The sequence below is a fragment of the Monodon monoceros genome, unplaced genomic scaffold (assembly GCF_005190385.1).
Source record: "Monodon monoceros isolate NGI ecotype Baffin Bay Population unplaced genomic scaffold, NGI_Narwhal_1 Super_Scaffold_20, whole genome shotgun sequence".
Classification (NCBI taxonomy): Eukaryota; Metazoa; Chordata; class Mammalia; order Artiodactyla; family Monodontidae; genus Monodon; species Monodon monoceros.
The window spans coordinates 135,054,986-135,069,610 of record NW_021703777.1 but is presented as its reverse complement, the minus strand read 5'-3'; the positions used below and the strand labels follow the sequence as shown (position 1 = coordinate 135,069,610).

The window sequence follows — 14,625 nt, the reverse complement described above, 5'->3', positions numbered from 1 at the left end:
GCTCCCAGGGCGTAAGGAGGTGCTGCCCAGCGTGAGCCCCGCCCCCCGCCCCGCCCGCTGTGCCTTTGAAGGCGGTGTGCTGATGCGAACAGTAAACCTGGGCGCTTCCTCCCGTCGTAAAGACTTGGAAAGACGCGATGTTTTTGTTACCTTTACATATGATTGTGGATTAAAAAAAACAGTGCCCTCAAGAGAGAGGTCACAAGATCCCAGCCATGTAGCAAGCATAGGAAGCAACCGGCCCGCCTTAGGACAGTCAGCGTGTTTCAACAGGAATGAGTGTTTTCAAGAGGAATGTCTTGCTAGTTATAGGGTTCAGGCATATCCTTTTCTCAGCAAGAAAAAATGAAAGGCAATTCTAATCTCTAGGAAAAGCAAACAGCAAGGAAGTCATGGTCCAAATATGAAGCAAACCTGGAAGTGGTTTGAGTCCTGGAAGTGCGGGGGGAGGTGCTCTCTTTGGGCGTGACTGCCCCTGGTGTGTTTAATTCTGTTGCCGCGTCGTGTATTTCCACGTCTCAGTTCTTTTACTGTGTTGCCTTTGTTTTCTGTGGGGCTCCTTCCCCGCGGCAGAAAGGATGGCCTCTGGTCTCAGCCCCTGCGGGAGTCCTGTGAGGGACTCGTGAGCCCTGGGTGCTCTGGCCAGCCTGGGCTGGGTGAGAGGCTGGACAGCATTCCTTTGGGAGGAAGGGTTACTTTCCAGTAGTAAGGGAAGGGGAGCAGACAGAATGACTGACGGTCCACTGCAGGTGATGAAAGCGTACCAAGGCAAGTTTGGAGGTAACACCACGACTGAGAGCAGAACGATAGCAAATGGTCGCCTTAAGAGGGGTGGGGCGGGCACCTGTAAAGGCAGAAGCCCCCATCTGTTGTGGGATTTAAAAAGCACGTGTGTATATTCCTTTAATACAAATTAAAACACACACATACCCGCATACATACCACTAGAGCAGGAGATAGTTACCGCTGTCAACCTTTATTCATTCAGCAAAGATGCACTGAGTCCGCCGCCACTGTGCTGGGCCCTGGGTGTGCGGTGGTCAGTACAGCTGACGTGATTCCTGCCTCTGTGGTGCTCAGTCTAGCGGGGCAGACAATACACAGATATGTCACCACAAGCCTTGCTATCTCCTGAGAAGGAAACAAAAGCACAGTGACAGCCAGCACGGGGGGGGGGGGGGGGCAGTAGGGGCAGGTTCTCCTAGGGGCTGCTGAGCTAAGGCCTGAAGGAGAAGGAGCTGGCCCTTCGGAGAGAGTGTTCCTGCCGAGAGGAGTGAGGGCTCGGAGGGGCTGAGGGGGCGGGCAGGGACCTGGGCTCGCGCGGCCTGGGAGTGATGGAGAAGGACACCTCTGCATGGTTGCTTCACGTACCTGTGGTCGCCCTCAGCCCAAGAGTGTGGCCAGAATTTAATTTTGATGATGGTTTACAGCTTCCAGCCACCTTGTTTACTTACCATTGAAATAATTTTCTTTTTGAGGATCTTTTGATTTATGTCCCACCCACTGCGATAAGTCTAAAGTTGAGAAAATAATTAAGCCATGTGAAGGATAAGCTGTTTTTAGTATGTGGGCCATTTTAATGTTTGGCCATCGGTTGGTTTGGATCTGACACCAGAAGGGTACCAGTTCACATTGAAGGACGGCTTTCTACCTTCTTTGGATAAGAGCAGTGCATTCTGCGGCCTTAGGCGCATTCAAGTGGATTACCATGGCGTTCCAGTGGATTTCCGTGCTGTTCACTCACCCGTCGCTCTAACTTCCTCTTCCTTTTCTCAGAAATCAGGGGAAATACTTTTATGGTATGTTGCAGTGCTGTCAAGTCCAGCTTCCTGCAGTGTGCAGATGTTCTGTGTCTGCACTAATCCAGTTGCTTCTGGCCACACGTGGCCGATGGGCACTGGAAGTGTGGTGTTGTGACTGAGGAGCTTTTATTCAGTCTAATTTTGGTTAAATTTGAACAGCCATGCATGGAGTGGAATATTGAGAAGGCCGCGCTCTGCTCCGGAGCCCGGGCTGGGTATCGGGGCACGTGGGTTTTGCCACTCGTGTCTTTGGGCATTGTTCAGTTGGTCCAGTATTTGTAAATAAGGGGTGTATGGTTGTGTACAAATGTCTGTTTCTATCTCCTCATGTATTTTGATGCCATTTCTTTTAAAGGCACCAGGCAGCAGAATTACTGTGTTGGTTGCTTTTGAGATAAAATAAATCATCTTGTCTTTTATATAAATAAGGTGTCTTTAGCACCTAAAGTTGGTAATTTTTATTTATGCATTGCTTAAACAATGACAATAATTTCACCCCTCCGTTGAAAATCGAGATCTTTGAATTTGCCCATTTCAGGTATTATTTCTTAGGACAGGAGCTAGTCTGAGTACTGGCCTTGACCTCTCATTTTCTGTTGTTGGCGGGGGGGGGGGGTGGTGGTGGCGTATGAATCCCAAAGTCCTTTGCCTATTTCACATTCAATCCAGCATAAACAGAAGAGCCAAGAAAGTTACCTAGTCTCCATTTTATAGGTTCTGGGTAGCTAACACCTCGTCCCCTCCTCTGAGACAGGCCAGATAGAAGCAGAAGGTGGAGCCATGACAGGAGGCTGACAGTGTCCATTGCTTTGTTGCAGGCAGGGCTGGGTTGAGTCCTCCGGCCTGTGGCCACAGTAAGGCTTCCTAACTGCCCACCGTGTTTTCCAGTCCCCCCCGCACCTCCGCCAGCCCCCACCGTGTGCCCTCCCCGCTGCCATCCAGTGCTCACCCAGCTGAGGGCAGCAGTGGGCGGTGGAGCCATTCCTGACCCTCTCCCTTCCTTCCTCACAGGCAGAGCTCTCTTCCCAGTGTTTTATGTGTGGGTCAAAGTAGGATTACTAGAAGGAAGAGAAAATGGTCTTCCTGCAGTGATAAAATGGGCACTGATTCAGATTCGTGCTTGGGCCAGGATGGGGCTGCTGACGGTGTTCTCTTAGGGGTGCGTGGTACCCTTTACATGATTATCTCCATCAACCCTTAGAACAACTCTATGAGATAGTTCCCCATTTCTACTGATGAGAGAATTCAGGTTCTGAACGGTCATATGATAAAACCAAGAGCGAAAACCCGAGAATTTTTTCTTGCCCATTATGTCGTGCTGCTTCTTGGGTTGGTGATGGTAAGTGTAGCAGCTAATGTTTGCAGAGCACTTGCTGTGGGCCCGGCACACACCGTGATATCCATGTTCTAGCTGACGTAACTGAGTCACGGGGCTTGTAATGCGTGAGCTCCCAGGTGGTGGGATGGTGCGGGGAGGTGTCTAGAGCCTGGGCCAGTCCTCGTACGTCGCACACCATCAGCAGTGCCGGTTCCCCCGCGAGAGTCTAGCCCCAGGCCAGCACCAGTGTCCGTCCAATTCCTCCGTCTGACATCTCGTCTCCCATCCTGGTTCCCATCCCCTCTTGCGTTTGCTCTTCCCATGATCATTTCTTCCAGTTTGTGTCTTGAGCGTCTCCTTCGTTCACTCACGCTCTCTTTGCTGCACACTCCACGCGGCAAGACATAAAAGTCTGTCTTTCCTTCTCGCCTAGAGCTGCGCTGCTGATCCAGCCTACGAGTCGGAACAAACCCTTTCTTTGCTCTGCGGCTTCCTGAATTGTCCTCCTCTTCTTGTTTACTACACAGTTTTTCAAAAGAAATGTTTCAGGAGTTTATTGTTGTTGCTTCTAGCGCTCTGCTTTCCCTCTTTATCTCCATCCTCAGCGGTTTGCCTCTTGATCTCATTACCAGAAATGCCTCTGCAAAGGCCACCTGTGGGCTTTCCCAGGTCCTCATCTTCCCGGACCCTGCAGCCCAGTTCCATGGACAGACTTCAGCTCGCTGAAACTCCCTCGTCCCTCGACTTCTCCTTCAGTCTTCTCTTTCCAACCTCTTAATTGCATGTGTTCTTGTGCATTGTCAATCACCCCAAAGAGGAGGAGATGTGCGCCTACTTGGCGTCCCTTACTTACTCTCCAGCAGGAAGGAGACACCTTCTTCAGTAGGCGTGAGAGCTTCCCCTACAGGCCTGTCCCAAGTCCAACTTGAGCTGAGGTTTCTGTGGTTAATTCCACACTTGTAACTGAAAGGTTGTACCTTTTGACCACTTTCACCCATTCCCCCACCACCACCTCTGGCAACTGTCAGTCTGATCTCTGTATCTATGAGTTTGGTTTTTTTAGATTCCACATATAAGTGAGATCAAACAGTATTCATCTTTCTCTGACTTATTTCACTTAGCACAATGCCCTCAAGGTCCATCCATGCTGTTGCAAATGACAGGATTTTCTTCTTTTTTTATGGCTAAATAATATTCCTGTGTGTGTGTGTGTGTGTGTGTGTGTGTGTGTGTGTCACACGTTCTTTATCCACTCATGCTTCAATAGGCACTTGGTTTGTTTCCGTGTCTTGGCTCCTGTGATTAATGCTGCAGTGAACATGGGAGTGCAGGTATCTTTTTTTTTTTCTTTTTAAGGAACACTTATTTATTTATTTTTGGCTGCGTTGGGTCTTTGTTGCTGGACGCGGGCTTTCTCTAGTTGTGGTGAGCGGGGACTACTCTTTGTTGCAGTGCGCGGACTTCTCATTGCAGTGGCTTTTCTTGTGGAGCACGGGCTTCAGTAGTTGTGGCACATGGGCTCAGTAGTTGTCGCTCACGGGCTCTAGAGCATAGGCTCAGTAGTTGTGGTGCACCGGCTTAGTTGTTCCTTAGCATGTGGGATCTTCCCGGACCAGGGATCGAACTGGTGTCCCCTGTGTTGGCAGGCAGATCTTAACCACTGCGCCACCAGAGAAGTCCCGCAGGTATCTTTTTGAGTTAGTGATTTTGTTTCTTTCAGGTATATACCCATAAGTGGGATTGCTGGATCATATGGTAGTTGTATTTTTTTTTAATAGATCTTTATTGGAGTATAATTGCTTCACAATACCATGTTAGTTTCTGTTGCACAACAAAGCGAATCAGCCATATCCATACACATGTCCCCATATCCCCTCCCTCTTGAGCCTCCCTCCCATCCTCCCTATCCCAACCCTCTAGGTCATCGCAAAGCACCGAAATGATCTCCCTGTGCTATGCTGCTGCTTCCCACCAGCCAACTAGTTTACATTCGGTAGTGTATATATGTCAATGATACTCTCACTTCGCCCCAGCTTCGCCCTCCTACCCCATGTCATCAAGTCCATTCTCTATGTCTGCCTCTTTATTCCTGCCCTGCAACTAGGTTCATCAGAACCATTTTTTTTTTTTTTAAGAATCTGTATATATGTGTTAGCATACGGTATTTGTTTTTCTCTTTCTGACTTACTTTACTCTTCATGACAGACTCTAGGTCTATCCACATCACTACAGATAACTCAATTTCATTTCTTTTTATGACTGAGTAATATTCCATTGTAAATATATGTACCACATCTTCTTTATCCATTCATCTGTCAGTGGACACTTAGGTTGCTTCCATGTCCTGGCTATTGTCAATAGTGCTGCAGTGAACATTGTGGTGCATGTCACTTTTTGAATTATGGTTTTCCCAGGGTATATGCCCAGTGGTGGAAATGCTGGGTCATATGGTAGTTCTATTTTTAGTTTTTTAAGGAATCTCCATACTGCTTTCCATAGTGGTTGTATCAATTTACATTCCCACCAACAGTGTAGGAGGGTTCCCTTTTCACCACACCCTGTCCAGCATTTGTTGTTTCTAGTTTTTTTGATAATGGCCGTTCTGACCGGCGTGAGGTGATACCTCATTGTAGTTTTGATTTGCACTTCTCTAATAATTAGTGATGTTGAGCATCTTTTCATGTGCCTCTTGGCCATCTGTATGTCTTCCTTGGTGAAATGTCTATTTAGGTCTTCCACCTGTTTTTTAACTGGATTGTTTTTTTGATATTGAGCTCCATGAGCTGTTTGTATATTTTGGAGATTAATCCCTTGTCTGTTGTTTCATTTGCAAATATTTTCTCCCATTCTGAGGGCTGTCTTTTTGTCTTGTTTATGGTTTCCTTTGCTGTGCAAAAGCTTTTAAGTTTAATTAAGTCCCATTTGTTTATTTTTGTTTTTATTTCTGTTACTCTAGAAGGTGGGTCAAAAAAGATCTTGCTGTGATTTATGTCAAAGAGTGTTTTTCCTATGTTTTCCTCTAAAAGTTTTATAGTGTCTGGTCTTACATTTAAGTCTTTAATCCATTTGGAGTTTATTTTTGTGTATGATGTTAGGTAGTGTTCTAATTTCATTCTTTTACATGTAGCTGTCCAGTTTTCCCAGCACCACTTATTGAAGAGGCTGTCTTTTCTCCATTGTATGTTCTTGCCTCCTTTGTCATAAATTAGATGCCCATATATATGTGGGTTTATCTCTGGGCATTCTGTCCTGTACCATTGATCTGTATGTCTGTTTTTGTGCCAGTACCATACTGTCTTGATTACTGTAGCTTTGTGGTACAGTTTGAAGTCAGGGAGTCTGAGTCCTCCAACTCTGTTTTTCTTTCTCAAGACTGCTTTGGCTATTTGGGGTCTTTTGTGTTTCCGTACGAATTGTAAGATTTTTTGTTCTAATTCTGTAGTTTGGTCGTTTGATAGGGATTGCATCAGTGTTTTATAGTTTTCTGAGTACAAGCCTTTCGCCTCCTTAGGCAGGTTTATTCCTAGGTATTTTATTCTTTTTGTTGCAGTGGTAAATGGGAGTGTATCCTTAATTTCTCTTTCTGATTTTTCATTGTTGGTGTATAGGAATGCCAGAGATTTCTGCGCATTAATTTTGTATCCTGAAACCTTACCAAATTCATTGATTAGTTCTAGTAGTTTTCTGGTGGCATCTTTAGCATTTTCTATGTGTAGTATCATGTCATCGGCAAATAGTTTTACTTCTTCTTTTCCAATTTGTATTCCTTTTATTTCTTTTTCTTCTCTGATTGCTGTGGCTAGGACTTCCAAAACTATGTTGAATAAGAGTGGCAAGAGTCTTGTTCCTGATCTTAGAGGAAATGCTTTCCGTTTTTCACCATTGAGTATGATGCTTGCTATGGGTTTGTCGTATATGGCCTTTATTATGTTGAGGTAGATTCCCTCTATGCCCATTTTCTGGAGAGTTGTTATCATAAATGGATGTTGAATTTTGTCAAAAGCTATTTCTGCATCTATTGAGATGATCATATGGGTTTTATTCCTTAATTTGTTAATATGGTGTATCACATTGATTGATTTGCGTGTATTGGAAAATCCTTGCATCCCTGGGATAAATCCCACTTGATCATGGTGTATGATACTTTTAATGTGCTGTTGGATTCTGTTTGCTAGTATTTTGTTGAGGATTTTTGCATCTATGTTCATCAGTGATATTGGTCTATAATTTTCTTTTTTTGTGATATCTTTTGGTATCAGGGTGATGGTGGCTTCGTAGAATGAATTTGGGAGTGTTTCTCCCTCTGCAGTTTTTTGGAAGAGTTTGAGAAGGATTCGTGTTAGGTCTCCTCTGAATGTTTGATAGAATTCGCCTGTGAAGCCATCTGGTCCTGGGCCTGCCTCTCCTGTTCTCCCCTCGGCTTCCTTCCTATGCCCCCAAGGACCCACGTGACCTGGAGGGGGCTTTGGGGGGCAGGAGACTGGCCTGGGAGCTCAGCAGGCTCCCCCGGCCCCAGTTGAGAGGGCAATCGCCCACTGCTCCTTTCCTGCTCCTCCCGGAGGGCCCCTCCCGCCTGCCACTTCTGATCTCCCTGGCCTCCCTCCTATGCCCCCAGGATCCATGCGGCCTGGATGGGGCTTTGGGGGCTGGGGGAGCGGCTTGGAAGCTTAGCAGGCTCCCTGGCCCGAGTGGACCAGGCGTTCGCCCTCCACTCTTCTCTGGCTCTTCCTGGAGAGTCCCTCCCACCTGCCTCTCCTGATCTCCCCAGCCTCAGGGGTGCCGATCTTGTCTGGTCTCCACTTCTCCTCCCCCCTTGGTCCCCCTACATCCTACTGGTTTACTCTGGGGTTCCTCCTGTCTCCTTGGGGGTCGGAGTCCCCCACCAGCGGCCGGCAAGCGCCCTAGTTGTGGTGAGAGGCTGACTCCGCGTCTTCCCACAGTTCCACCTTGACTCCTCCTCTGGTAGCTCTATTTTTAATTTTTTAAGGAACGTCTGTACTGTTTTCCACAGTGTCTGCACCAATTTACATTCCTATCATAGTGCACAAGGGTTCCCTTTTTTTCCCGCAGCCTCACCAATACTTGTTATTTCTTGTCTTTTTGATGATAGCCATTTTAACAGGTGTGAAGTGATATGTCATTGTGGTCTTGACCTGCAGTTTCCTGATGATTAAGGATGTTGAGCACCTTTTCATGTACCTCTTGGCCATGTGAATATCTTCTTTGGAAAAATGTCTATTAGGATCCTTTGCCCACTTTTAAAAATTTTTTTGAAGACTTTTTTCTTCCTGTGGACCATGGGTTTTTTGTTTGTTTGTTTGTTTTGGCAGATATAGTGCTCACTTATTCTCTCCATGTTTAAAAAAGAATTTTAAAATAACAAAATAATTTTATACACCATACAATTCAGGGTAGGGTTGGGCTCAGGGGACCATTTCGTTGTTCACAGTGTGGGCAGAAGCCTCTGTGTCCAGACATTTTTTGAGCTAGTTTAGCTTTCAGCTCTGAGTCCTGGTCCCAGTCTTGAAACCACAGAAAGTTAGGGGCTGGAATTTTCTCAGCCACAGGGATGAGGTTCTCGTTCAGATGGGAGGAGAGAGCTTCCTGCACGGGATCAATAAAACCTCTGATGCAGAAACATGAGAAAGCAAGGGCAGAGGGCACCGGGGCTGAACCAGAGGGGCCTGTCGTGGCGGGGGGGAGGAGCCCTCTCCCGATCCAGCATTTCCCTGTGCTCACCCCTGTGTCTCCACTCAGTAGAAGGGGCTGCCTGAGAGCAGGAGCAGCCAGTATATTTGATGGAGGAACTTTCTCCTAGTAGCTTCCAGAACCTGAAGACAGGGCCCAGTACGAACTTTGACTGGATTCATGAGATCCCAGGATGCCTGGGAGCTACAAGCCCTTGATTACTGAGATGACCCTGCCAATGGGCCCAGCTCCTGGAAGGCACGGTCCGGTAGTTTTGCAAGGACAGCCCTTGACTAGGGCAGATGGACCCGCACAATCACACTGGAGTGGGACAGATAGACTCCATACTGCTCAGACCAGAAATCAATGTCCCGGACCAAGTGTTCAAAAGACACGAAGCGTACAACCTTCTTACGGTTGGAGAACACATGGCTAGCCTCAAAGGAGAAACTCTTTCTACACTGCTGGATGGGAGAAGACCAAGGAAAGGAATGATGCAGGACGGCCTGGTTGGCATCTAGAGGCTGGACAGTTAGCCCATATAAACTGTCAGTGTACTGTTGGTCTGTCCACCAGTCAGAGGCAGAGACGAAAATCTCAGGTTTTCCAGTGTCCAGGAGTTCCGGCCACAGACCCTCCTCCTCCAGATCTGACACCTGCTTCTTTTGACACCACAGGAAGCTGGTCTGTATACAGGCCCTGGGAGTGACCTCCCAGTTTTCCTCTGCCCCCCAGGCATCTCCTCCAGTCGGCACCGTCCATTTCAGGAAGGCTTCGCCACTGGGGTTCGGAAGGAGGTTGCGTCCTATGGGTGTGCTCTCGCAGAAGCGGCCCAGGACACAGGGCCTGGGGTCGTTGGCGGGGGCAGGTAGGTGTGGAGGATGGGTGACAGGGTGGCGTGGCCTCGGGCCAGGATTCTCAGCCACAGGGCCTGGCAGTCCACCAGGTCGTGCCAGTGCCGGCACCCCTGGCGGCAGTGCCCGAGCAGAGTGTGTTGGGGCACGTGGCTCAGCACCATCACAAGCAGCTCCGATGACAGTTGGCCCAGACCCAGCGCCTCCTTGGGTTCGGGGTCCTGAGCGGGGACCCCGGCGGGCAGGCCCCTGGCGGCTGAGGTGTACATGGTCTCCTCTCCAGGCCCGGCTGCCACTGCTTCTAGGCGGAGAGACACAGTGAACAGGAGGCACAGTAAGCAGATTATGTACTGTTGGGAAATTACTAAAAATAAAATCCCGAGCTTCTCGAGAGGGCGGAGTCAAGATGGTGGTGCGAGAAGACGCGGAGTTTGCGTCTCCCTACAACGTCTCCCCACAACTAGGGCACCTGCTGGATGCTGGTGGGGGACCTCAAGGCCCAAAGAGATGGGAGGAACCCCCAAGCGAACCGGTAGGACGTGGGGGCACTGAAGGGGGAAGAGAAGTGGAGGCCGGACAGGACCGGCACCCCTGAGGGGTGGCTGAGAGGGGCGAGGGGTTCCCACACCTGGAGGGACCCTTGGGGGCTCGGATCGGGGGGTGGGGGGAGCGCGCCCAGCGTTTCCCCCGCCCAGTTGGCCGGGGAAGTCTGCCCAGCTCTTGGGCGGCGTCCTACGCCCTCAGAGTTCCCATCCCGTCCGGGCTGCGCTGGCCTTGGGGGCGTAGGAAGGAGGAAGGCGGGAGGGCACTCCAGAACCTGAGGAGCAGCAGAAGGAGTGGAGGGCGTTTGCCCCGCCCACTCGGGCCCCGAGAGCCTGCTGGGCTCCCAGGCCTGGTCCCCTGCCCTGCAAGCTCCCCCGTCCCCCCGCCCCACCACACTGGTCCTCTGGGGACCATTTTTAAAGTCTCTATTGAATTTGTTGCAGTATTGCTTCTGTTTTATGTTTTGGTTTTTTGGCCATGAAGCATATGGGATCTTAGCTCCCTGACCAGGGATTGAACCCACACCCCCTGCATTGGAAGGCGAAGTCTTAACCACTGGACCGCCAGGGAAATCCCACTTTGCCCACTTTTTAATTGGATTTATTTTTGTTATTAATTTATGTGTTCCTTATATATTTTGGAAATTAACCCCTTATCAGATGTATGGGTTGCAAAGTTTTGTCCCATTCTGTAGGTTGCCTTTTCATTTTGTTGATGGTTTCCTTTGCTCTGCAGAAGCTTTTTAGTTTCATGTAATCCCACTTATTTTTTTTTGTTTTTGTTGCCTTTGCTTTTGGTGTCATATCCAAAAAATTATTACCAAGACCAGTGTCAGGGAGCTTAATACCTATGTTTTCTTCTTTATGGCTTCAGGTCCTACATTCAAGTTCTTAATCCATTTAGAGTTAATTTTTGTGAGTGGTGTAGTGAGCTGGGGGTCTAGTTTCATCCTTTTGCTTGTGAAGACCCAGTTTTCCCGGCACCATTTGTTGAAGGGACCGTCTTTCATCCACTGAGTGTTGTTGGTCTCTCTGCTCTCCCCTCCCGCCCTCTGTCTCCCTCCCTCCTCCTCCCCATCCATGGGACCGCCTCCTTCGTGACCTGCCTCGGTTATTGCTGCAGAGATGACTCTGGTAACTGCCTCCTTAGGTCCTGTCACTCCACCGTCATGGCTGCCTTGGTCTCTCGTTTCCATCCTCCCTCTAGACACGTGCTTACTGTCCTGCCAGCACCTCAGACTTACACTTAAGGCCGGACTTGTCACCTGGCACAGCTGCTCTGCTCCAACTTCCTCTTCTTGTTGACTTGTTCGGCATTTGTCATTAGAGACGCTCAGACCCCAGCGTCATTGTCGCCCCCCGGTGGGCCCCTAACTTCCTGTCCTGTCCCGCCAGCGTCTTCCTCCTGCTGGGCTGTCGGGACGCTGCCCTCCAAGGCTGGGCACTTCCCTGGCGTCCTTCCGGCAGCAGCAGCCACTTGCTGGTCGTCGGCTCTGTCCAGCGCTGTACTGAGCCTTTCACTTGGGCTTTATGATTTGATCCTTACTGCAGCCCTGTGAGCGGCTGGTGCTCTGAATTCCATTTTACAAGCGAGGAAACTAAGGCCACAGGGGACGTACGGCCAGGGTCACCGAGCAGGCATGGCAGAGCCACAGTCTGATTTCAAAGCCCACCTCGACACTCCGTCACCTGGATCTCAGCTCTGACCATGGTTTCCTGCTCCCTGTTCAGTAAAACCCCACATCCGTGGTCTGCCATTCCCCGCGTGCCTTGGTCTGGCTCCAGGGTTCCTTTGGGACAGCGCCTGGCTCTTCCCTTGTGTCCATGACCCACAGGGAGCCCACGCAGTGACGGAGGCACTAGAGGGAGCAGGCCAGGGCTGGGTGGGCCTGAGGTGGGCGATGCTGACATGGCAGCAACCGGAGAGAACCCAGCCAGTGCAGCCAGAGAGGAGGCGAGCACTGGAAAGCTCCTCGTCGGATGTTTCTGTTTGGCGAGCTTTTGTCAGCTCTCCCCTTGTCTCAGGGCGTGGGTGTAAGCCGTCATGAGGAGTGAGAAGAAGTCTGTGGTCTGTTTGTTTCTGCCTGTTTTAGGGCCCTTTTGTGTTTGCATGTGTTGAAATTTAGAGCAGAAATAAGCTTTTGACTCGCCAGCAGTGATGCCAGGAGTCCTCAGCTGGGGGGACAGGGAGCCCCTGGCCACCTCCTGTCATGTCCAGTCCTGCTGTGTCCCAGGCTGCACTTCACGGCATGCACGTGTCCCCGTGTCCCTGGGGTGAGGGCCAGTCTGGGTGCATCCAGGGCGGGGTGGAGAGACAGGCATGTGGAGCTGGCTTCGTGTCGTTCCAGAGGTGGGATAGAATGAAGTCGTGAATTCAGCCTCTCCTAGGGGAGAGTTTTCCTGGCCCTAAGGAGGATGCTGTGGGAAACCGGGGCAGAGCCTGTCTGGGTCTGCTGCTGACGTGCGGGTCTGAGTGTGGGCGCCTGCCTGCACGGCCACCTTACCCCGGGTGGTCACCCCGTGTTGGGTGCAGAGGCCACCTGGCCCTCGGCTCTCAGGGACCTGCCGTTCCCACCCGCACGGCTGTGGCTTGGGCTGTCCTGGGTGCCGTGACCTGATGGGCTGCATGGTGGCTGCTGCCTTCTCGGTGGAGCTGTGTCCACGGTCAGCACCACTGAGACTCCCAGCTCGGAGCCCCTGGAGAGCTGGTCACTCAGTGGGGAGGACGGGACAGTGGGGGCGCCGGCTTCCTTGGCTGCTCCATTGAGGAAGCAGAATGTCAGGCTGGAATTTTCTAAGTGCCAAAGGCTGTGAACGTGTCAATGTAGCAAAGAGCCCTGTGTGTATCTTTTTTGTGTAAAAGCTTCACGTGGTTGCGAAGCGTTGGACCGTGATGTTTCCCCGTAATCGGTTTTATTTTTGGCTTGTTTCTAGGGACATTCCGGAGAATCACCGCAGCTGCCTCGAGACTCTTGACGGACGGCGCGGACGGCAGCTTCTATGGCCTGGAGAGCTTGAACGCGTGGGTGCGCTCCATGGTCCCCACCCACCCGGCCCTCGTGCTGCTCTGGTGTCAGATCCTCCTGCTGGTCAGCCACACCGACTACCGCTGGTGGGCAGAGGTGCAGCAGACCCCCCGGTACGTGCGCTCTGCTCCCCGGGAGGCCAGCCTGGGCTCGTGTGCCGGGGCTCGGAGCAGCTTGAGCTCTGGCTCCCTTTTCACGAGGCTTTGTAAAGAATCCACCGCATGTTAATCTTTCTTTCATGGACACTCTATTGTAGGGAAAACGTGGTCCGACTACAGGCATTCAGAATAGCCACTGCTTTTCACATGTGATTTCTTTGACACTGTTCCATCTTACGGGCCGTTTTTGTCATGCTGTGTCCCTCCTGCTGGGTTCTCATCCTTAAATTGGTTCCAGAGCCAGACATGTTGCGATGGCTTAACTTCATTAAAAGTTAAATGTGGTTCCGGTTATTCTTAGATAATGAAGAAATTATTTAGCAGCCTTTCAAAACTACTTGGAAATACCTTATTTTTTTTATCATTCAAGAAGACTTGTTAAGTATCTGATTGTGGGTGGCCCTGTTTTGGAAAAAGTTGTCAGGTCTGAGTCTCTGTTTCTAGGCACCCTCTTGCTCAGCCATTTGTACATATGTGGAAAGAAAAGATTTGATTTCCGCCCCCCCACCCGCCCCGCAGCTGAGTCCTCAGTGCAGTGTTTCTGGAAGACTCAAGAGCCGATGGCGAGGAGAGAAAGTTATGGAAATAGGAGACTGCAGGGGCTGAAGGGTTGAGGTCAGCTCCTCTCTGCTCAGCATGGAAAGACAGCCAAGTGAGGCCGTGGGTCCCGCGTTGGCTGGTCCAGTGCTTTCGGTGGAAAAGCCAACGTGAGCAGCAGTATTACACCTCTACCCTGTGCTATATGTTGTGGGACATGCAAAGGAAAAATAATCACTGCTTCCTGCCCTCCAGGTGCTTACAGTTAGTTGGGGAGGACAGAGCAGTGAAAACATTCGACATGCTTAGAGAACAGTTTAAGCCTGTCACGATGACTAAAGTATTGTAAGAGTCGGAAACAGAAAATCTGTGTCTTCTACTTCAGAGCTTCTTCACTGTGCGTGTAAATCAGCTGGGGAGCTTGTTCAAATCAGGTTCTGATTCAGCAGATGGCTGATGGTGCCTGGGACTCTGCATTTCTGCCAGACTCCTGGGGGTACCAGTGCTCTGATCCATGGAGTACGCTCTGAGCAGTGAGGCCCTGGGTCCTTGAGGATTTTGCCTCAGAGCACCCAGGGGGATGTTCCAAGGACCAAGCCTGTGCTCCAGCCCACTGTCTGACCGGATGGCTGGGCACCATAGGAATTAGGGTCCTGGGCTCTTGTGTTATTGCAGCCTCCCCAGCAGCCTCCCTGGACAC

The 14,625-nt window shown here is 50.2% G+C and overlaps 1 protein-coding gene and 1 pseudogene across 12 annotated transcripts in view; one reads left to right on the top strand and one right to left on the bottom strand.

Annotated features, from left to right (window-relative positions):
* HTT (huntingtin) overlaps window positions 1-14,625 on the top strand; it is a 136,487-nt gene that overhangs the window by 88,520 nt on the left and 33,342 nt on the right. For all 12 annotated transcript variants that reach the window (XR_003795462.1, XR_003795464.1, XR_003795463.1 and 9 more), the window contains one exon: window positions 13,139-13,343. Coding sequence is in view for 9 of the 12 variants with exons in the window: in XM_029234592.1 (XP_029090425.1) it covers window positions 13,139-13,343 (205 nt within the window). In the remaining 3 variants the exon portion in view is untranslated. The remainder of the gene's footprint in view (window positions 1-13,138; window positions 13,344-14,625) is intronic.
* On the bottom strand, window positions 8,582-10,231 carry LOC114902283 (annotated as a pseudogene).